The 23473-nt window shown below is 43.4% G+C and overlaps 1 protein-coding gene across 2 annotated transcripts; it reads right to left on the bottom strand.

The window, feature by feature from the left end:
• Positions 1-37: 37 nt before the first annotated feature.
• Positions 38-18042, bottom strand: csrnp3 (cysteine-serine-rich nuclear protein 3). 2 transcript variants are annotated; one of them, XM_040201395.2, is made up of 6 exons: positions 17761-18042; positions 17012-17052; positions 5389-5544; positions 3469-3728; positions 3039-3335; positions 38-2912 (listed from the first exon to the last, which is right to left on the bottom strand). In XM_040201395.2, exons 3-6 carry the CDS (start codon positions 5537-5539, stop codon positions 1794-1796), a joined length of 1827 nt encoding a protein of 608 aa, XP_040057329.2. In that variant the 5' UTR covers positions 5540-5544; positions 17012-17052; positions 17761-18042; the 3' UTR covers positions 38-1793. The 2 variants fall into 2 exon arrangements, with proteins under 2 accessions (XP_040057329.2, XP_040057331.2); XM_040201397.2 differs by lacking the exons at positions 17012-17052; positions 17761-18042 and adding an exon at positions 8387-8785.
• Between the last annotated feature and the right edge of the window lie 5431 nt (positions 18043-23473).

The following is a 23473-nucleotide window of genomic DNA, read 5'->3' as shown; positions in this document are numbered from 1 at the left end:
AGGGCGCTTTGCACTAAGAAATAACTGAACGGAAAAATGACTGCTCGTCGTTTTAATCAAATGTATTTCAAAACCATGTTAAAAATGAAACAGAAAATCAGACTTGCTCTATCTACAGTTGGAAAACCAAATACATTGAAAACATTTTTACCATTTTGTGCAAACGTTTGCATTTTACAGAATTAGAAATAGAAATGAATAAATTAGGCACATGAAGCTTTACAACTCACAACCAGCATGTAACAATTTACTCAATACAGACTTCATAGTAAACCACAATAAATACACATTTCAATATATCATTCATATTAAATACTGGAAAACAAAAAGCCAACACAGGAGTCTTGAATGGATGCAGGGTCACGTATCCATACATCTCACAATGTACGCTTTGGCACGATTGATCTGAGCTACCGGCTACGTTGATGCCACTGATTGCCTGAAAGCAGTGTGAATATTTCTTCTGAATCATGCAGTAGCATGAGAGGTCCCAGCTACTCGACAGTCAAACATAACCATCAGAACTCTGGCATCAATCTTTCTAATTATAAAGTATGGGCAAGATATTTGCAAGCTTGGAAGAGGGACAAATATCTGTGTTCATGCAGGAACAGAGAGCTCGGGGGAAAGAACTTCAGCAGCATATTTCACTATTCGCTACGTCATTGCAAACCCCCAATTGTTGAGCGGTCGCCCTCCTCGCCTGTGACTGCTTAAAGATCTCGTAAAAGGTTGTTCATAGATTTTTGGTAAACATTTTTCTCACATCAGACTGTCAAGTCCTCATCCGTGACTCGTGAGAATCAGGAGTCATTCTGTAGCTGTTAATTACTCATGTGAATCATGTTTATTAATGAGTGTTGATTGTCGACCTTGAACACTAGCTTCCCCTGTCTGCACATTTTCAAACTAATGGTGCTTTAATTACAATACCAAGTGCCATCACATTAAAGAAGTTCCTTTCCACTTTAATGAAGATCTTGTGTCAAAGTGCTACTTTATTAATATCCCTGTTTCAATGGAACTCAAAGAATTCAGTTGTATTTGTAGCAGGACCTGCAAATCATTTTTTAAGGAGTGAACAGTGGAGACAAAATAAACACAAGTGAGGGGCCTTATTCTTTCCATTGTTCAAATACAGTATCAATTAGTTCAAACCAAATGCATGCCACTGGACCCCCACACATAAGTCCAACAGGCGGTGGATTGATTTCTTGACATTTTATGCTTTAGATATTGTATTCCAAACATCAAAATAAGAATTCAGGCTTTTCATGCTTTTAAAAACCATAGAAACAAAAAAGAGGTAAAATGTACATTATGTACACAACACATTTTTCTATAAAACAACGGCATTTTCTTTTTTCCTAAATGTCACTGAGATTCCCAAAACAGCATGCATATTGTTATCAAAACATTTACATTAAGGGTACACATGATTCAGAAACAATAAATAAATTGACCTTTTAGACGAATACAGTTGACATATAAAAGCTCCATCTACAGTACAATATCTCCTCAAATCTAGAACTTTACATCTGAAATTACAAGATACATTGCACAGCATGACAGGACTGATGTTTAAAAAGAAATCTGTTCGATCTTGCAGTTCAGTACACGCTGTAGCGGAGGAACAAATAATAGAATATTTTCACCAAGATCCTATGGCTTTATAGATACAGATGAAAATGCTCGCTAGTGCTGCAAATTGCTATGGTCGGATTAAAAATACCACTAGGTCAGGCTCGAGCGAGGACGTGACGATGAAAGAACCCTTCAAAAGGTGATGCCCACTAAATGGCTGTGACCTCGGGGCAAGGGTCGGGTAGCGGGAGGCTCTTAGTGTCGTTTCCTAGTAAGCTCAGGTCAGAAGTGCCGTTGCCGACGGGCTCCTGCCGTGGCTGTTCAGCCGCCCTACAAAGCCGCGTGCTGTTGTTCGAGTAGTTTTTGAACTGTGTCTCGTTCTGGGAGGCCGGCTGCTGCGCGGAAGCAGCTCTGGAAAACGCCTCCTTCTCCTGATCGGACGCGCAGCGGGTGGAGGGGGCGGCGGCGGGAGCTCCGTCGGGCGGCGTGAGATGGCGATTAGCCGCGCGTTGTTCCTCGGTGTGCTCGGAGTAGTCCGTGTGCTGCTCGGCGGGTATGTCGGGCGGTTCTCGGGCGGCGGCGGCGCTGTGAGTGGTGACTGGATCTTGGAATGCTGAGGCCTCCCCGTTGAGTTCACTGGGTCGGCTGGAGACGGCGCTGGAGCTCCCCAGCTGATGGTACCCGGCTGAAGGGGAGTTCATTAAGTAAGCGTTTCCGTTCATGTGGTTCTCGTGAGCCACGTTGCTGTAACACAACACAGAGGACAAGGGCACGACGTCAGCGTGAGAGACCGGCGGGGCCGCTACGTCCCGCTGGGAGCTCTTTGACTTCTCTTCGTCTTCATCATCCTCATCCTCAGAGTCGCTGTTGGCTAAGCTTTGGGTGCTGGAATCAGAAAGGACAGAACTACTGTCCTCCTCCTCATCGTCTTCGTTCTCCTCTTCCTCCTCCTCCTCCTCTTCCTCCTCCTCGTCATCGTCGTCGTCTTCTTCATCCTCCTCCTCTTCCTCGTCGTCGTCCATCGGCCCCTCCATCTCGTCCGCAGCCTGCAGGTGCACGCTGGCGGTCTGTGGAACGGCATCTGACAGCGAGTACTCCAACCTGTGCTGCGACTGGGCGAGGGGGTTACCGCCTCCCAGGTCGTTGGTTTCGCCATGGTAACCGTTGGTGGGGGGCGCCTGCTGCTGCTCACGGCTCTTCTCCAGCTCCAGCTTCATTATGGTGTGCAAGAAATGGGTCCGAACGCGGATGGGATTAAACTCCACTCTCCCAGTGGAATTGGTGCAGCCCTCTTTTGTGCAGCCGCACGGAAACGACATCCGGTCCACCTGAGGGGGAAAAGAAGCAACATTTACTGTCCCTTTCATTTCACTTTACCTCGAAGAGGACATGATGGTATCAAACATCGTGCCACCTTCTCTTTTACAGTGGGGCGAGGATGAAACCTAATTTACCTGGCATTTGATCCCTGCGATGCTGCAGGCGCACGTCTCCGGGTCGCAGAAGACCCTGCAGTCACAGCCGCAGTCCTCCCTGGACATCCGGATGGCCCGCAGCTCATGTTTCTCCTCCACGTCAATCTTCTTTACCCCGGAGGAGCGCAACAGCGCTCGCCGCTTCTTAGTGGTGAGTGGCTGCAGGAAGAAGTACTCGTCCACCTCTGTGTTGTCCAGATCGATGTCGTCGTCGGAGATGTCTTCCGCCGTGAGCGCGTTGGCCTCGTCGGACTCCACCGTGCCGTTCTTAGTCAGCTGAAACCGAGAGGAATCACATCCACGCCTTATTAGAATTGTGAGAGAAAATCTCTTCTCTGCTTAAAAAAATTCTTTCTTTAGAAACGTTTGTCAGTATTAATCACTCTGATAGCGATTACCAAGCATTTACCTTGAGTTTGATAGAATTGAGTTTCTCCTCCTTCAGGTGATCCCTGAGCATGTCCCTGTGAATCCTCTCCTGCTCCACGGCGAATTCCCCGAGGGAGTACTGCCTGATCCAGCTGTGCCTGTTGGACATTCCCAGCGTGCTGCCTCCCTGGCTGGGCACGCTGGTGAAGCCCTGCCGCCGGCTGAAGTAGTACACGGTCACCTTCTCAAAGTGCACCCTCCTTGTCCGCATGCGCTTCTCTCTCTTCAATATCGAGTCAGCTACAAAGGAAGAAAAAAAAAAAGACTTTTCATCTGGGTTGTAAACTGTTTCTGACAATTTATTAATCCACTGTGGGAAGAACTAAAGCGCCACACTGCACATCAATGCAGCGTTTCATCTGTGTTTCATGGTGCAGCAGAACAGACATGCTGAAAGTTCCTTTCAGATATGACTACTCTGTGCTGTCATTCCGGCGAGCTTCTACATATCTTAGTGCAGCTATAGGGAAGGATTTCATCAGATCCGCAAGCTTCCGCCTGGAAGTCCTTTTTAAGGACAGCACTACGAGGGGGACAGGCAGAGAGGAGGGCAATGGTGCAGCATAAATAATCCCCCGCCTGCCCCAGAGATGAAGACTGCTGGTTCTCAGAGGCAGTGTTCCCAGCGGACAGGACAAATAGAAACCATCTGGTTCCAACAGCAGTCCTACGCAAGAGGCACAATGCATTTCATTGCAGATGTAGAGCTGTGAGACGGAGCAGAGCCGGGTTTTATTATCTAACAAAGAACAATGACAACAGCTATTTGCATTTTTTTAGGTGTAAAAACCGTTAGCAGGTGTTACTTTCTTTATAATCCAATGTCTTCCCTAATGTCTACATTAACCAATGGGTGAAACAAAGCAACAACTTAAAGGTATTGTTGTTTCTTTTCCCCTTAAAGACTTTCGTTCTCTAGACAAACACAACAACACGGGTGTTTGTCCTCCTCTCTCAAACACAACACATTGTAAAACCACTTTGGATTCAACTGTCTCATCCCTCCACAATGACGGTCCATCACCGTATACGTACATGTCATTTCTCATTTTTACATACGTCTCGCTACGGGGGGGGAAGGGCTGTCACTCAACTGCATGGCTGCACACATTTAAAAGGAGAAAAATAACTTCCCGTAATCCTAACTGTGAATATCTTAGTAAACCATAACAAGCATTGCAGATCTGCATCCAAAACAATTGTCTGTCAATTGACAGAAAATGTTAGTTGTGAATAAATAGTCATTTTTAAAACAAAGTCCCAACCTATATAAAGCGAAATAATGTTTGCTGCTTTCCTCTCATCATTTTGAGGATTTATTAGTTGGATGGTCGAAACGGTAGATTTCCAGTCGTCACCTTAAGCCTCAGAATAAAACAAAATGCATCTTACAGACAAAACAATTGATTAGTGAAAAGCAAATAATTGGCAGACGGATCCCTGATGAAACTGATGGTGTTCTTAGAAAGCGGGGCATCTAGATCTACATTACCACCAGTGCTGCACACACACAGCTTGAGACTGCATCAGCTCATTCATCTGAGCCTGTGCACTGAATCTGTTCCCTAATGAGGGAGGCTGCCAGTGTCGCCTTCCCTTCTATTACAGCACCGGACCACTCAGCCTCCTCTACTCTCGGCTGCTGTGAATTATTATCACGCTCCCTGATACACAGACATGCAGATTTGATTTGTCTGAACTGTATCCTATATCGATTGAGAGCCACACAATCAGGTTGCGTCTGAGTGTTTTTCCTTTTTTGATTAGAAAGAAAAACCCTTTCAGTCCGCTGGCATTTTTCACCTTGGGATCAAATGACAATATTAATCTTACTGTCAATGGCAGCCGCCAGCTCAATGTATGAGTAAAAACAAAAAACAAAAAGAATACAGGCACTCACGGGTGAAAGGGCCTGAGGCAGATGGGTTGACACTGTCACCGCTATCCCCACTCTCACTGCAGGAGACCTCGTCATCAGACTCCCGCAAGGAGGAGCACGGGGAGGAGGAGGCTTCCACCTCCTCAAATTTCCTCTTCAGTATTCCGCTCATGGCACCTGAAACCCAAAGACAGCAGACGGGCCACACATTATTTAATATCCAGTTAAGGGCTTTCATAATCCTCAACACTGTCAATTAGCAATGAGACCCTGACTCCCCCTTTCTCCTCCTCACAAACACACACACACACGTACGAAAGCGAGTTCCCTAAGCGAATGATCACCTCGGCATAAAGCAGCTGAGATGGATGGAGAACGCTTCTAATTACATACTACGTCTGACTAAGTTCATTCCCCTGTCTTTGATTTAGAGGCTGGAGAAAAAGAAAAAAAAATACCGGTCCGACTGGCTTTGCACTGGTACCAATCTCATTAAGATGATGTACAACATACATATATAGAGAATATTATGTGACTATGTTCATCTAGTTGCTGATTTTATAAAAATAAAGCAGGCTTAAAATGTGACGTTGCATCTTGCAGAAAAACATTTTCCACCGTGCATTAGTAGTATAATTGTGATGTTTATTTTCATTTATACAGGTGCATACGCATGCTGACGTGCACTTGTTGATGCACATTGTGAAACTATTGAACCGTTGAAACAATCTGCACAACACCGAGTCATGTGCACTTGTATCATTATGCAGTGCTGGAGGAGGAATTGGTGAAACTGTTGTTAAGTCAGATGCTTTCTACTGAAAAAAGAAAAGGCCTCCGGTTACAGCTGTTAATGCAGTTACAGTCACATTAGAGCAGAAAAATAACTGTACTATGACTGCCTCATATTTGCTAAGTAATCAGTAACAAAGTAATAAATGTAAAAAAATTAATGAAAGCAAAAAACAGACAATATTATCCCTGCTTCAGCTGTCATTAAATAGAGAAACAATAACAGTATCTGTAACACTATATCTACTGTTAAATCAGGAACAGACATGTTATGCTGAGTTTCTAAAAACACTAAATTAACAAAACTATCTTTGTGTGGATGTGTTGGTGCAGCTAAATGTTTGTGGCAGCACTTCATACAGAGGCTGTTGAAACAGAAGTGTTAAAAACTACTTCAGTGTCAATTGAGAGGGGCCATTAACTCCCTCTGACTGATGATGCAATTAGACCAGGCTCATCAGTCAACTACACTGAAACAAATCTCAATTGATCTGGAGCTACTGCATTGTCACTGTCAAAACATATTGTTTTTTTGATAACAGCTTTTCCCCTACAAATATCTTTATTTGTCAATGTCTAATGGCTGTAATATTTCAGGATGCATTTTATCCCAAATTATAATGCAGTCCCTTCTGAAATTGCATTCCTTTAATGCATTTAATTTATTTATTGCAGAGCAGCAGCTAGAACTTCACCCCACATTTCAAAATAAAGCCAATAACACAACTATGCTGCTGAGTCAAGGCGAGGATAGCTAAGACTGGCAGCCCCCCCAAACTGCTTTCTCTCCTGGAAACTGAATTATCTAAAGGCTGCACGCATCTTCTCCCAGTCCCACTCATTCTATTTCCCAGAGCAGCTTGTGGGGGGGGGGGGGGGGGGGGTTCCGTTCACAGACAGCCACAGTGCTTCATCTGGGCTCTGATATCGAGTCATTGCAGATGCAAATGCCGCCGGGGAGAAAGAGGTGCAACCCAGAGAGGACGAGCGCTGCCAGCAAGGGGGTCATTGTTCCCAGGTGGCTGCGCTTGCACAGCGCAGTGACACGGCACCGCCGGCATTTGGAGGACCTCCAGAGTAAACAATTCTACCTTCAACTAAAGAATGTGAGGCGTCCTGCATTTGGGAGGAAGTGGAGGAGGGATGGAGTCAGTCATAGAGCCCTCACAGAAAGGGTTTTCTTAAAGACAGAGCTGAAGAAAAAATTGAACTAGTATTAATACCAGATATATTTTATCCAAAGCCCCAAACCTGAAAACGAAAGAGGATAAATTATTAATAAACTAATACTGAAGCTGATAATTTAACATCAGAGCAGGAATGTTTAAGTATTGTAGTTAGTGTAGTGGAAATTTCCAGCAGAAATGTGTAATTTTAGTCCATTTCCCTTCCGAGGGTCCCTAATTAAATACAATTGTTGCAAACCTTTTTCTATGCCTGCCCCTCAGCTGATGCTTTCCTGGGCTTTGCTACCAAAGGCGGTTTCCATGGAGATTGTTACGTAGCCTCACAACTCTTGCCTTCCCGTATGACAGCGTATTCAGCATTACATGGCGTGTATACGGGTCCTTCCTATTAAAACACCAACGTTAGTTCACACTGTATGTAAATGCATTATAGCTGCGTGCTTAGATTGACTCATTACTAATTCATTTGCATCCTGTGTTAAAATCTTGACACTGTACGGGCATGACATCATAAACCGCAGAGCTGAGGCTGATCCGTCTGAACCCCTTTATTTCATCAAGGCTAAATAAAAAAACAGTTTCTCTAAGAGCTCTTTTCTTTGTCTTCTCTGTTGCCTTCCCACCAAGCATGGCTGGGCCGCACGCACTACGGCTGGTGCGAGGGAGAAAATCCCAGAGAAAATAATGCAGCAAAAGCCAGCTTGGAAAGCCCCTCCCTGTGTGCACACACACACATCAACTGTGGAAACCAACTCCTGTCCTTAATCAACAGCGCTCTGGGCACTGTGGCACACTTGCAATCTGAATGCAATTACACCCCCCACCCCCCCTTTCCACCCCCCCCCCACCCACACCCTTCGTCATTCACAATTTTCCCACAGTCACAACAAAACCGATGTGACAACTCAAGGCTCAGAACGCTCGTCCCAAGTGATGCTAACAAGCCGCCGGCGTCTGGCACATCTGTGGTACACATCAGTCTTCCGATGAGCATGTTACACTTGCTCCGTGCGTGCCGGGCCCTGACAGGAACAACTGACCTGTATCCTCTGGCAGACTGAGACTCCTTTCACCTCTTCTCACTGCGCAGCTCAGCCACGCACAATCACCAATCTGGCTGTTCAACGGAAAAAGGTGAAAAGCCGCTGAGTTCCCATCTCGTTTCGGTCCACTGACTTGCAGCGGCCCCTGAGCTTCATTGGCGAAAGGAAAAAGGTTGCAGGAGGGCGGGACGGACTTGTAATTTTCCAGCACTGACTGCAATGTCGGTACCATATGCTTTATTGTTGCAAGACAACAGTCTTTCTTACTTTAACTCCCTGTCACTGCCCCCCCCCCCCTCCCTCACCCTCTCTCTCTCTCTCTCTCTCTCTCTCTCTCTCTCTCTCTCTCTCTCTCCCTGGCCACACAAAGGCTCATTAGCTGCAGCCGGCTGAAAGGCAGGAGCCAGACTGGAGCAAAGCAAAGGCAGCCTGTGAGATCACATGGGTGGGATGTCTGAGATACAGAGAGAGAGAGAGAGAGAGAGGGGGGGGGAGAGTCAGGCATGCCTCTGCTCCTGCTGCCTGCAGATATTTTTACCAACATGAGCCACAGGGAGGGGAGGGGGTGGGAGGAGGCGTGGGTACAGGGGGGTCAGAGAGAGGGGGAAAAGACAGAATGTTGGAGAAATGGGTTGGATGAGGGTTGGATGAGCGACGTGGGGCAGTGGGAAAAGAGAGTGTGTGTGTGTGGGAGGGGGGGGGGGGGGGGGGGGGGCGGTCAAGGGGGGAGTAGCAAATGGGAGGGAGAGAATGAGAAAAAGTGAGAACAAATAGAAAAGGAGGAAAAGAAAAGTAAAAAACATCTGGTGACAAGAACAACATAAAGAAACTATCAACAGAATAACATATATTTAGAGTACAATAAAAAAAATCCAGGATGAAACTGAATTGAATGAAAGGAAATTGCAGAAGACATATGCATGTCCTCGCTTGTCTCAAGTAGCATGAAAAAATCCTCTCTCTTGTATACTAGATAATTTGGCCTTTAAAGATCATTATATTTCCAAAGCAAAATTATTATTTTTTTGTAGTGTCAATTTTTGATGAAGTCATTTTTATTACACTCAAGCAATCTGCACTGTGTTTAGTAGTAGTGGTAGAAAGAGTAGTAGTAGTAGTAGCAGCAGCAGTGGGAAACGTACATTATTAAAGAGTTTGTGTTCCTTCAGAAGGGAACTTTAGCATTTGAAATGGTTCCTTTTTAACATGCAGGCAGCACACAGGAACGAGTGGAAAGTACTCTAACAGACTGCGTTCAAAGATTACAGCCGTTATCATGGCTGGATTAGAAGGTCCAAAGACGAACAGCACAATAACGTAACAGTAGCAGCATCGGAATACATACTGTATACCTTCATACCTTCACACGATGAAGAGTACGTTGGCTTTGCTAATACTTTATTGTCTTCCCCTTTTGTATGCTGACACAAAAACATTTGGGGACGTATCGGAGCATATGTGTGTGGACGTCTCTCTCTTTCCAGACCATAATGATTGCTGATGACACTGTTATGCTGACACGAAGGGAGATGGTGATGTACTGGGATTTGTGAGCTGCTTTACTTGAAGTGCATCAATATGAAAACATCCACGGAGCAAATGGATGTCTGAGGTCCATTTTGTACTTTATGTTTTCTCAATTTAGGAGTAAAAACTATCATACCACAATTTTGTTTCACTGTGAAAATGACAATAAGTATAGTGCACTATTATAATACATATATCATATAGTTTTATTCATCTTCTGATGATGAACAGTGTTAGTAGACGACCCCGTCTGCGTTTCTTTAACGATTCACCCGCAAGCATCGCACATCTACGTTGCCCTGTTACCTAAAAATGCGAAGCAGAAGGTGGAGAGATGGCATTTTAGTACCATTGCGCCAGTGATGGTGACCTAGATCTGCTCTGACTTTCAACAGGCTTTCTCTTTTTTTTCAATGAGGGAGATTGAAGACAGCCGGCTAAAATCAAACAAAGAAAAGGTTTAGAAGATGAATCATTTGTATGCGCACTGTTATTGAGGTCATATGCAAAAGGTTCACTCCCACTCTGGTGATGAAAGGTAAATCCTAAGATATGTTTTTAATGATATCGTCGAATAGAGTCATATTGTTTGTCCCTGCAAAATGTGGAAAAGAACACACGTATAGGTTCATTTACTTTAGCTTGTTTGTGTTTTACACAACAAAGCGGGGGAGAGTTCTTGCTTTTGACTATAATCCTACTCATCATTTCCTACAGCAGCCAGTTCCACGGCCCTTTGCACAATATTAGTGAGGCAGGGCCTTTGGAAGGCGTGCGTGTGTTAAAAGCAAACCTTACACAAACCCTTTTGGCAATCTAGACTCGTAACTGTCTGGCCTCATGACAACATATCAGCAACTGTTAAGAAGCAGTAGCCGTGAATCAGAACCTGTAATGGAAGAAACCTGGAATGAACTCAGCATGAATCATCAGCACCCACTCTGCTTCCCATCGTCAGCATCACAGCCATTATCCTCATCATCCTTAACACGGCTATTTCACAGCATTAAAACACCGTACAGAACAGATGGAAGGTTTGTCACACTATATCAATTCAAGTCCAATGTCCAGGGTCTTAATCAGGTCGCAATCAACGGCATATTTGCAACTCTATGATGAATCTGCACCATACAGATGAATGACATCTGCAATCATTTACACACAGTTATGTCGTCCAAAGGAATGAAAGATACCTGCACGGGCCACAGATAGTAAGTGCATGAAAGGTTCTTCCGGCCCATTCCACAACCCCACATGTACCACAGATCACTTTGCCTACTTTGACAGTCTTTTCTCTCCTCAAAGTGATTACTGACCCACGTTAGCAACGCAAGCAGGCTTTTTCCAACGTAAAAACACTGCAAAATTCAGACCAGAGCTGCCTCCTGAAAAGTCATGGACACCCAGTGGGAAATGGATCTACGGATGTTAGAATGTACAAGGACACATTTGCTGGGACCACAATCGTCACAATCATCGGATACCAGCTCTGACGGGCTGTTGATGCAGCAACAACGTTTGACTTGCGTTGAAGCGCTCAACTCTTATCTACATGCAGGGAAAGTGAACAGCACCGACCTTTCGTTGGTGACATTGCAGATTATCTTTAAATCATTAATCGTTTACTTGCATACCTATACACTAATTGTTTGCATATACATCTATTATCTTTGGGGGATGCGATTCATCCAGGAGGACCATCGGACTCTTTATACGACTGCCATCTGTGTATGTGTGTGTGTGTGTGTGTGGAGGGGGTACAGGAGTGAGAGCTTGTGTGGAGACTAATAAAGATTGTAAATCTGAATTCTTGCTGTGTTTCTGCATTTGCCAAATTGCCATTTCATTCAATATGGCTGATCACGTCGCAGACTACTAGTGTTTCCACAGTGATGACGCGCACATTTCTTCAGCCCAGATGGCTCGGCAGATCGTTTTATTAATTCTTTCTCATTTCTATCTAATGTGAGAATTGTTTGGTCTCCGCAGCAGTCGATGCTGTCTGAGTGACCGAGGGGGCACTCCGGTATGACCATCCGAAGGGATCAAGACAAAGCCTTAAACCACAAAAGCTCCTGGGCCATGCAGCCAGTCTTAGATTGTGTTCGACCTCATCCATCACTGGTGTCGCACACAACCATATTCGGCATCCTAGAGAGAGAGAGAGGGAGAGACAGCTTCACAGGGATGCACAGGGAGCGTGAGCGATAACTGGATAGATATAAAGAAAGAGGAGCTCGGTCTCAGCTGGACTCCCCTGAGGAGAAGCTGTGGCCTGGATGATTATACAGCTACAGATGATGTCAGCGGAGGATCCCCGGCTCGGAGAGAACACAAACACACTGCTCATGTATTCATTGAAAGTGTTTTGTAGGAGGCGTGGGATTCCCAAATCACAAATGACAAGTGTTTTGTGAGAGGTCAGAGGGCACGTGCCCTAATATGTACACGCTAGCTTCATGTTCAGGAACACAGCCTTTCCTTTGAGGACAAAGAGTAGCGCGGACACGCACCAAATCTAAATTTAGGCAAAGGATGGATAAAATAAAAGGGTTATAGCTTGTATATAAAGACCTGCAGCAGTTAAGTCGAAAAAAATCCTTGTGCAAATTTTGCAATTAAGCTGTAGCCACGACACATTTTCAACTTGCTCAAATAATTACCCTCATTATTTTCACAGAACACTGAAAACCATCTGCCAAATGTTCAATGACAGCGATGATAAATATTTGCTCGTGCTGTCTCTCCGTTGTGCTGCAATGTGTACTGCAATAAAGGTCAGGTGGACGAATTATGCAATTAAATAACTTTTAATTGTCAGGTACAGTCATCTTCATTCTCAGTCGGCCATTAAAGAATCCAACATGCACAAGGGGGAGAAAAAAAAACATTCAGCAATTAAACACAGAGGCATCCGTTCAAAGAAATGTAGCGACATCTACAGATTTATGCAAATGAGACTTCACATTTGTTAACTTGCACTAGCCTGAGGCTGCAGACAGATCTGCTCCACACACATGAAAGGAGGGAGGAGAGGGAGGAGGGGGAGAGGTAGCAGGAGCCAGAGAGAGACAGAGACCGAGACAGAGAGAGAGAGACGGGAAGGGAGGAGACTGCAGCCCACTGCTCAGCACTCCGCACACGGAGGAGCTGCAGCCTGGCGAGGCCTCCAGCCTCCCTCCCTCCCTCCCTCCCTACCTCCTTCCCTCCCTCCCTCCCTCCCTCCCTCCCGCGGCTACAGTGCAGCCGAGTGCTGGGAATCATTGATCTGTTCTTCCTCTTTGTAGCACCAGGGAGGAAGCACAGCACCTTATTAACCACATGGGTCCAAAGCAAAGGAGGTTTCCATATCTATTGCTAAATATCTGGGTGCACTCGTTTGCTTTAAACATCATCATAAAGAGTTGGATTAAAAGTAATGACAAAAGGCCAGTGTAAACCTGTAAATGATTCAGAATTAAAAAAATGTATCTTGATGAGGGCTTATGAACTGGCACGACGTTCCTTTTCTTCTGTCTCACAGCAAACAACATTAGCAGTATTTTGATGAAAGCCATGCGTTAGCTTTGAGGATACATTTCATCCAACATCTTTCTTGTTGCCAGCAGTGTTTAAAACACACACAAAACCAAAACCCACTTGAACGAACAAACTCCACATTCAAACTAATATTTCGATTTGCTGCAATTCAAGTCACTCAGAGCGGAGGCGGGATCACGGTCTCTCACCCTCATGTCAATCACAAAGCTCGCCTAAATTATTTATGGCTCTATATTTTATTTATGACTATATTTTCCCATGCCGCCTAAAAGTTTGCAGAAGCCGGTTTTGCTGGCAGAAACAGAGCAGCCGAAGCATTTCATAGAGACGACGCTGCTTTCATCTCTCACTCCGACTGGGAAAGCTGTGGAGTTCATGTTCCGCAGACAAGGCCTTATCATTTATATATAGCCAGTATCATGTTGAGATCTTGAATAATTTGTTTTATGCAAAACATTTGCACCGTTATCTGAGAAAATTGCTAAAATAGGGAGCATAGTCTGTGCTTGATTACAGTGTGCTGAGTATTATAAAAAGCAAATTGACACAAATACTGAGAAATATCAATAACATGTATTAGGATCCTACAATTACAGCAATAATGTTTTTCTCTTTTTCAATGTGTCAATGCTTTCCTCTCCATAGTTTCTTTGTTGAGTACCGTATGACAGATTTAATAATCAGAAGTCTGGTTTTATTGTTCCTAAATTAAATTAGAACAAAAAACAAAACAGAAAACATCTGCACGTCTCCATTTTGCAAAACGTAATATTGAAGCTTTTGGTCACATTGATCCTTATGCCAAAGTGTGCAACCACGTCACGATGAATACTCATGACTCATCCACTGAGCATCACTCAAATTCAAAGGCAGAAAACAGCCACTGTTAGATATCATTTATAAAGCAGTTGCCTGCCTCATCGGGACCGTGTGAGCGATTTAGCTGAGATTCGACAGACACTGATCAAACTAACACAAACTAACACACCAACTGTTATCAGGTTCTAATTGAAATCTTGATGAGAGCATGAACGCACATTGCACCATGATTTCCCCCACTCAGCCCCGCCAAACGCAAACCACACAGCAAAGAGAAGAACACAATGAATAAGTCTGATCACTGAACACTCATTCTCACTTTGTCAGAGAATTACGTAAAACAAGCTGATTGAGAAAATGTGTTCACAACGCCTTTAAATGTACTACGCACACAAGTCAGAGCACGTACAAAACTATCTGCTATGTTGGGATTTACTGTGGTCCATTTCTACCTGGGAAGAGAATGAAGTCTCTCCTTCAGCGTCCGAGTTTCTCCGTGTTTGTTTGACAAGGTCACGCCGTGTGTTAGTGCGTGTTAGTGTGCGTTGGTGTGTGTTATGGGCCTGATAACAGCGCCCCGACCCACGGCAGAAGGGTAGCACCCACCCTCGACTTCCCCCTCAGGTAAACACCGTCAGCTCTGTCAGCAGTTTTGTGGTAGTTTACGCTACAGCTTTAAGTAGCTTTAAGTTCGCCACTGTGGCTGCAGAGCCAATTACAGGGAAATGTATTTAAAGGCACCTTTACATTTTAACATTTTAAAGCAGACCGTATGTATGAACTAAATGTATTTGTCTCCGGAGTACCGTTACCCCATTTACAAATAAGCCCCGCTCAAGATCAGTGGTTGACCACAAACAATAATCTTTGTTTACTCACATCGCACAATAAATCCCAGGAACAGAACTGAACCTTGTAAGTAGTAAACAAGGTTGTTTTTACTGCTTTGATTTGTTGTGCGATTAGTTTGAACCTTTAACACAATAATTAAAAGTATCACTGAATAAAGATATTAATTGTTTTATTAGTGTATTACACTGACAAGAAAACTGAAGTGTGTAATCTGTAGTCTACGGCCTGCAGTATATTTACAAATAAAACAAATAATTAAAGAAATACTTCAGATGTTTATGTTTTTTCTTCATAAGGCACTGAGGGTGTACCGTGCACTGACAAATAAAACACATTATGCAGGGAAATAAGTTTTTTTTTCTCCTTAACACTTAATGAGTTGGCAGCAGACAAAAGATTCCTAATAGGTGTCATGGCAACATCTCCAGAGAGCTCGGTGCTGAACCGTGAAAGCTGCGAGCTCAGCCGGGAAGGAGCCAGAGACAAAAAAAAGAGTCACATCAAAAGCACCTAAATTGGAACCATGAGCCCTGCTGAGACGCACAAAGCACCTGAAAGGCTGGTATTAGTTCACATTACAAGCCTTTACTTCAATGACGCTGCCATTTGTATCTGGTGTTTTTTGAGGAAAATAAAAACAGGTTTTCTTAATGGAATTACTGTGGCTTTGTCAGATCATTGGTTGTATGTGTACAAACAGAACATCTCATCTGAGCCCAGTGACAAATTCACATTCAGAATTCAGAAAGAACGCTGCCTTTACTGTTAGCTCGACGTCTTATCCTGATTGATTGGAAAAATAAAACAGATGCCATGTTTGCTTCAAAACTACACAAAATAAAATCTTAACATCTTCTCATTTCATGTCTAACATCGGCCATTGGAGTAGATATAATGCTCTTTGTGTGAAGGAATATAACATATATAAATGAGCTGTATTTCAAAATTGCCTTTTCTTCTTTTTATAAATAATTCCCAAGGTTTGTGCCTCAACCTTGGGAATCATTCTGGTCCGGCCTTTTGGGGACGTAGGTTAATTTTCCACAAGTTTATAATGTTCTTAAACCTAAAACCTAATCCAGCCTCGCCCACATCAATTTACAATGTGATCTTTAAACTCACTCGAATCTGTCTGAGCCTCCTAGTGCACCGTGCACTCATGAATTCTCCACAAAGAAGGAAACAAAAAGATGTAGCTGTGCACGTGGATCTTTCTGTGCAGACTATTCACCCACAGCAGAGGCTTTTCTTTGCTGCTTTTAAGCCGTAGCACCTTTCCTTTCCACTCAATGTTTCAATGTCCTTAAACCCGGCGCCACGTGTACTAATTATATTCCGCTCCTCTGAGGATAGATCGAGGAGACAGATGGGTCAGAAGATACGTTCACACATATCGCTCAACGCCTCCATCTTTCAAACCCCGATCACAAAGATGTTCACACCAGAGTGGTCTGTCGAGATCGGCAGGACAACAGTTTACATATCTGCATGTTTTGGTTACATATTGGAAGTGCAAGGCTTCATTAGCAACAGTTAAAGAAAACCTCACTCAGTCTGCCTTGTAAATGTCGAAGTCTATCATCAAAAATACACATTAAGTACATCCTATACTCTAAAAAGCATATGTTGTCCTTTCATCATATCTCAGGCATCTCTCTGCTATAATCCGGTGAGAATAGCGCAGCTGTCCGTATTGACTAAACACTGTTGTCTGCATCAACATCACATCCTATCTTGTTATCAAGAGGGTCTTTTGTGGCAGCGTAGCAACAGTTGTGCGAGCTTTGAGCGCCGTCTCTCCGGCAGGCATGAATTCAATATGTTAATGTGTAGTGAAAGCTGCAGTGTGATATTTCAGACGGCAATAAGGAGACGTGGTCTTACCTTGAGCAAATAATATTACACTGCAGTTAAACGCCTTTGTTCTGTGGAGAGAGGAGAGGAGAAATAGAAACATTTAGTCAGCAATAGTCACCGTGTCCTTTCTATAGTTCTAAGAGACTTGTGAGCACAGAGGCAGCATTTTGTAACGGTTGAGTTGTAGCGCACAGATTCTTGTCATTGAAATGTCAGCATCGCTGTATAGATGATGGACAGAGCTTTATCAAAATCTCTTTGTGAGACACTGTTATGGCGGGAGGGTGGGAGGGACGGGGTGCAGGGGGGGAGCCATCCCCAGGGAGCGAGGAAAGGAAGCTCTGCCCTATCTGCCTGTTCTGCAGGAGGTTCTGCAGGAGGCCCAGACTTTCAGCTGACTCCCGGGTTTAGTGGCCTATGTGACAAACATGTGCAATGTATGTGGGATCCCTTTTTATTGCAGAGCCAATGGTTTTGCTGGAACAAAGGCAAATAAACCTCTTTACTCATAAGTGTCATTCCTTAATCCGAAGACTGTTCCAGTTGTCCTACAGGGCAAAATGAGACGCACAGGAAGAGTTTGACAAATGGACCATTCGGGGATGGGTCCCAACACATTGAGATCACGAAACAGAAGGTGTCGGTCAGAAAATGTCCTCTTTGTAACTGAGAAAAGATGACAAACACAAAGAAAACACCCCCCTTCCCCGTCATCTAATCGATGCATGTGTTCAAACACAGACCCATCACCTATACGAGGTTGCTCATATACTCACCGTTCATTTCGTTCCCATCATCTGTGTCCAGCCAGTCGATGACGCCCCTCTCCCAGTGGACTTGGCAATATTTCGCTGAGCCGGTTTTCCTTCCGCCGCCGGTGAGATCATGAATAAATTCGGTACCGGGTCGGGGTCTCCCGCGGGGTCTCGCACCACCCGGCACAATCCTCGCACATGTATAACGGGGCTGCAACGAGCACACTCTCTCCGGCTGCTCGGGGGGAACAATGGTGCAGAATCGGACTGACAGCTCCGCGGACAACGTGACTCGCTCTGTCCAATCACGGCTTTACAAACCGGGGAAGGAGCCGCAGAGCGCGGCCGCGTGCGCCGCTGAGGGCTCCGGCGCGTCACGCGCGCTGACTGCTGCCTGGTTTGTGTGGTGTCTGAAACGCTGTCATTACTGTTAAAACAGGCGACTCGCGTGCGGTCTGTGCGTGACGATTGTTAGTCGTTTTTATGGAAAGGTGACGGCAGGTAAGTCGCGTTTTTTTCCCGTTTACAATATTTGAAATTAAATTAAAATTTGAAAAAAAAGTCGAATTGACTTTACATTCTAGGCATACTTAACTTTGGCCTCCTCCACTAGGTTATGAGTTATTTTAGAAGCTGTGCACACTTGTCCCATCACTTTACATCAGGGGCGTAACATATAGTACTACAGCTGTCTCTGTAATAGTTAGTTCAGTATCAACGAGCCACGAATGGTAATATGACTGACTGAGTGACTGCTTATAAAAAGTAAACCAATTCCTTGGCAGACACCCTTAGACCCACTATATAACATTATATTAGGCCCCACTGGGTTTGGGCCCAGCTGTAAGTTAAATTGACCAAATGTGAAGGGCCTCCGCTGGATTAGAGCCCAATGGTCAACAGGACAAGCTTTAGTTATGTTTTAGTAAACATGTGATTTCTTAACGTTGACATTAACACATGACTTCGCAGAGTGGAGGGATACAATAACTCCCTGAAGCACACTGCCACCTTGTGGCGACAACATTAAACTACTGATTTTGTGCAGACTCAAACAAACCATTCAGATCGCTCATGTTGGTTCACAGTGTAGCTGGTATACATATGATGATAATACATACCAGTGTACTTCTTATTGGACATGGAGGGATAAATTAATATTTTTACATATAACATTGGAGTGCCTTGTTAAGAAATGAACTTGTTTCAGTGAGCCAGCGATGAACTGTAACCTTGTTTCTTTTTTTTGCCGTTCCAAACACTAGTTACTTCTTAGTTAAGTATCACATTTCCTCCGATGTTTGCATAACGTGAAACTGGTGTGCTCCAAGGGGCATCAGTAAAGTATCTTGTGCTTCTCACAAGAGGAATAGAATCGATATCGCAGAGTAGACACAGACATCGTTAAACAAAACAGAGAATTAGGGCTGAACATCCAGGGCAGAAGTTGCGAAAGTAAAACGTTTTGAGTCCGTTTTAACAAATATGCATGCCATGCCTTTTTGGAATAGCATATTATATTACTCCTCAAACAGACCAAAGTACAGTAACACCTTCCTCATTACAGAACGGTACGATGTGTTAACCTTTGAAGTTGGAGTAGAAGCGTGCTAATTATATTATCCTTAAACAGACGTAACGTTTACACTGCTCATTTCAAAGTACATTAATGAACAAGGTGGATTTCAAGGACATTCTCGCCAACATGGAAGAAGAATGAGTTAACAAAAGTATTTATGAAGGGAAAATGGCAGCGTTTTGTAGTAAATAATGTTTCAACTGCAAGCAGTAATTATTCCAAAACACTAACACAAAGCTTACAGTATTTACATCTCGAACAACTATAAAGTCTACAACAAAGAGATCAGTGAGCTATTCACACACATTGGATTAGAACAAACTTGTTAAACCAATTAAATATTGTGGAATGACTTCAGCTAAAAGTGTAGTGAATACAAAGACTATTTAATTAGTTTGGAGACATTGCTGTACCGTTGAATCGTGCATGTGATTGCCTGTTTTTTCTTTTACTCACTGTCTCTTAGTTAATTGACTAAATAATTGTTTTAATTACCATAAATAACTGAAGAGGGCCTAGAAAATGAACCAGGCTCAGAGGGACCACACACTAAAAAGACTGCTAGCTTCCCCCAAAATGCAAAACTATTTCTCGAGTATTTTTTTTCTTTGAAACTTCTATTACCTTTATTTACTCAGCAAACTAAGTGAACACTGTGGGTCCATTTGATCTGAGTACCAACGTCCCATTAACTGATTAGGACTAATGACCATTTGGTGTCACCGCGTAGCCTGTAACACTATTACCTAGCACATGAAAAAAAAACAATAGTGAAATGTCTTTTTTAGACATTTCACGGGTAAATATTAGGAAACACGTGTACAGACTCTCTGGGAAGCCGGGTGGTCCGCTGTCAGTCATCTCCTACCGGTGTAACCCGATGTGAATGCTAACAGGCTACACAGGACACCCCTCGCCGGCCTTTCTGAATTATGCATTCCTCTCCGGTGATCCGTGGCTATCCGGTGACCTTCATGCAGCACGTCTCATTGGACAGATCTGTCATGAGTATTTTCTCCTGTGTATTTTTGTCCTCATCCACGTCCACAAGAATCATTCTGGACCATTAAAAAGAACGATCAGAACAGCAACACTGACTTGTTCACATAATGTTTAGTTGGCACGTGTTTTTGTTGGGACACCTCTGCCGTGCACAATGACAGAATCAGTAAGCGTGTCTCTCTTTAGGGAACTCAGAGAGCTTTTGTGCGCAGCGTGTCAATTCTCTCCCGCTGAAAGAGAACCCTCCATCCTGCAAAGAAAGTGAAACCCCCGTCGTGTGTAGTGACCTGTGTCCTCTCCCCTCTGTAGTCACCGTACCGGGTGATACATTTGCACTACAATGGAAACGCAATCAAGAGATGGACCGCGGTGAGCAGCAACCCATCTCCTGGCCCGCTCCCGCTGGCCTGCTCGTCGATCAATTCATCTAAAGGGGAACTTTCAACACATCTGGCGTCGAGAAACTTCCCAATTGCACTGTGGTTTGTGAGAGATTCTCATCAACTTTATTTTCACAAACCGTAAGTACAATTGTGTGTGTCTGCAAATGTATTCAAGGTGATGATGGTGTCAGCCCGTTTTTATGTGAAGTGTTTGTTGTAACCTGCAGTTGAAGTTCTACATTGTTTATTATTTGTGTGTTTGTTGCTAATGCATGACTGACACCAACCATGAGAGGTTCGGCCACAGTAATGGTTACTATCAAAGACATATGGCTTTGTTGCAATGTGCGTTCCGCTGCCGCTACAGTGTCCGACAAACCCACCTGTGTCTGTTTAAAGGATTCGGGGTCATAATAGTGAGGGAAGAAGTAACTGAAACTTTAGTATGAGTTAGTTACTTGGATTCTTTTGTTCTTTGTAAATTTAGACTGTGAGAAGAACAATTACCATAATCAGTCCATTATTGATTACCAGTCTCAAAATCCAAGATATGATTAGCAGTGTGTGTGACTTAGTCATGTTACTTCCAGCGCTGTGGATTGCTGATGAATTTGAAGGACAGGGTCTCCATGGCAACTATAACAAATGAATTGGTGCATTTTTGTACACCCTCAGTTAGATTGAAGGAAACCAGCTTGTATGCCAAATGGGCCATGGGTTGTCAAATGTCCAGATTGTGCTGCCAGTGTTTCTTTCACATGAATAATTCAAGCAGAAGTGTTACACTCTCACAGAACAATGTATTTTTGTTTCCGAAGTCTGGCGTGCTTCATGCATGTGGCTCATTTGCATTGTGTTGTAGGAGCAAGAGGCACAAATGTGCAGAAATCCTCGCCCACAAAAGGCATTTTACAGTTTGATTAAAATGTGCAACTTCATGTGCGGGCAATGCTGTATTGTGTGATCAACATTAACCGCAAGGTGTGCAAGTTTAAGGAACTGGCAAGAATAAAGAGATATCATGTCTCTTTTTTTATTTATACTGTACACTTACAAAGCAGTTGACACTTTTAAGAATACTTAAAAACAGAAACACACAATTAATCTGTTAGAACTAAAGTAATTCCTTATTTCGTTGCCTACCATCACGTACACTGCACTAATGTTGTAGTACCTCTATATCACCACAAGGTGGCTGGCAGGCACCAACAGACAGCATGAAGAGACTTTGGCTTCCTCAAGTTCTCCCCGAGGGTGGATTCTTTCTCCAGTAAAAGTAAAAAAATATATATTATACACCTATAACCGCTGTACTGTTTTCTACTGATATAGTGTCATTCATCACTTCATAACACAAGTATACATATGCTTATGACACATCATGAATATAACATTATGTCTCTTGCAAATCAACAAAGTTTATCTCTCATCCCTCATGCATCAAAACCATTGCAATGGTGATTTGTTTCTCCTTCAGTTCAAGCGGATTTAATATGCTTACAGGACACTCTCACCATGGCAAAGATGCATTAAGCATAACGCATTTTGCATAATGGATACTTGTGTTTAGTAAATAATCTCAACTGACATAAATCATCATGTGCAGTCGGATAATTGATGTAGAGAAACAAATCTATTTTCTAAGTATCTCTGAGTTTGCCTTAACCACTGCAGAGCAGAACCAAAGTATCTCTACAGTCTACTGGGAACAAGTACCCTCCACCTTTACACCACTATTTCTCTATTTTATACAGTTTGTTGCTGAATTAAATTAATTAGTGTCTCATGACTGTGATATTGGTTCATGTGCGTCAAAGTGTTGTATAACAGCTTTAATGCACTTATGAAACAGCATTTTATGGACCTCAAATTTACCATGAAGTGTATCCCATGATGTCCCGTTTCATTTAATACTGAAAACTACTTAGAGCTGGTTGGAGTTTAAAGTTATGTTCTTCTTGGATTTTTACGCTTTAAGTTTTCTGGCTTGACTACATGATAACGTCTGCGGCACGGTGACGCAGCCCCCACTTGTAATGCTTTGTATCGGATCATATTGTTCAACACAACAACAATATATAACAATAACAATTTGACACAGATTTGGGGAAATAAACCGCTGCCATCGTTGACATAACGTTGGCAGTTTCTGTCACCACGCAATAACACTGCTGAGTAATTGAAGAGGACAATCTGGACTTGATTGTTTCATTCCCAGTTCTTTAAGGCCTAATCAGGAACTTTCTGTGACAATATTAATTACAGGTGTATCACCACAGTTTTTTTTCTTTAATCACAGTGAATTAAATCGTGCCAGTATTTGTTTAGTGAATCATCACACCTTAGTGCTTGTATCAGAAGATTCTATTAATCTACCAAATTCAAAGAATGTTGTCTTCTTCTGTTTTTTAATGTTCATACCAATCAACACTGGCTAAGTATTGGTAAGAGTTGATTGGTTGGCGATGGAATGGAATAGAAAGGATGTGCTCCTCTCAGTGTGTAGTACATCACCGCCCTCTAGCCACTTGTAAACGTAAAGTTCCCTCTCGCTGTGGCCGGCGACCAAGACGGACCGGACACAAAATCAAGCCTCGTTTAGAGTGTTTTGTTAATTCAATTATTTTCATGGGGCAATTAATGCAATAAAAAAAGATGACTGATTTTGAACGTGAAAGGTAAAAGTAATTATAATAAATTGCTTTCCTTGATCAAGTCTGCATTACTTTACTATTTGACACAGATCCTCAGTCACTCCTGTACAAATATG

Source organism: Gasterosteus aculeatus, chromosome 16, assembly GCF_964276395.1.
Source record: "Gasterosteus aculeatus chromosome 16, fGasAcu3.hap1.1, whole genome shotgun sequence".
NCBI classification, from domain to species: domain Eukaryota; kingdom Metazoa; phylum Chordata; class Actinopteri; order Perciformes; family Gasterosteidae; genus Gasterosteus; species Gasterosteus aculeatus.
Note: the sequence above shows the minus strand (reverse complement) of the source record. Positions and strands in the feature narration are given on the sequence as shown.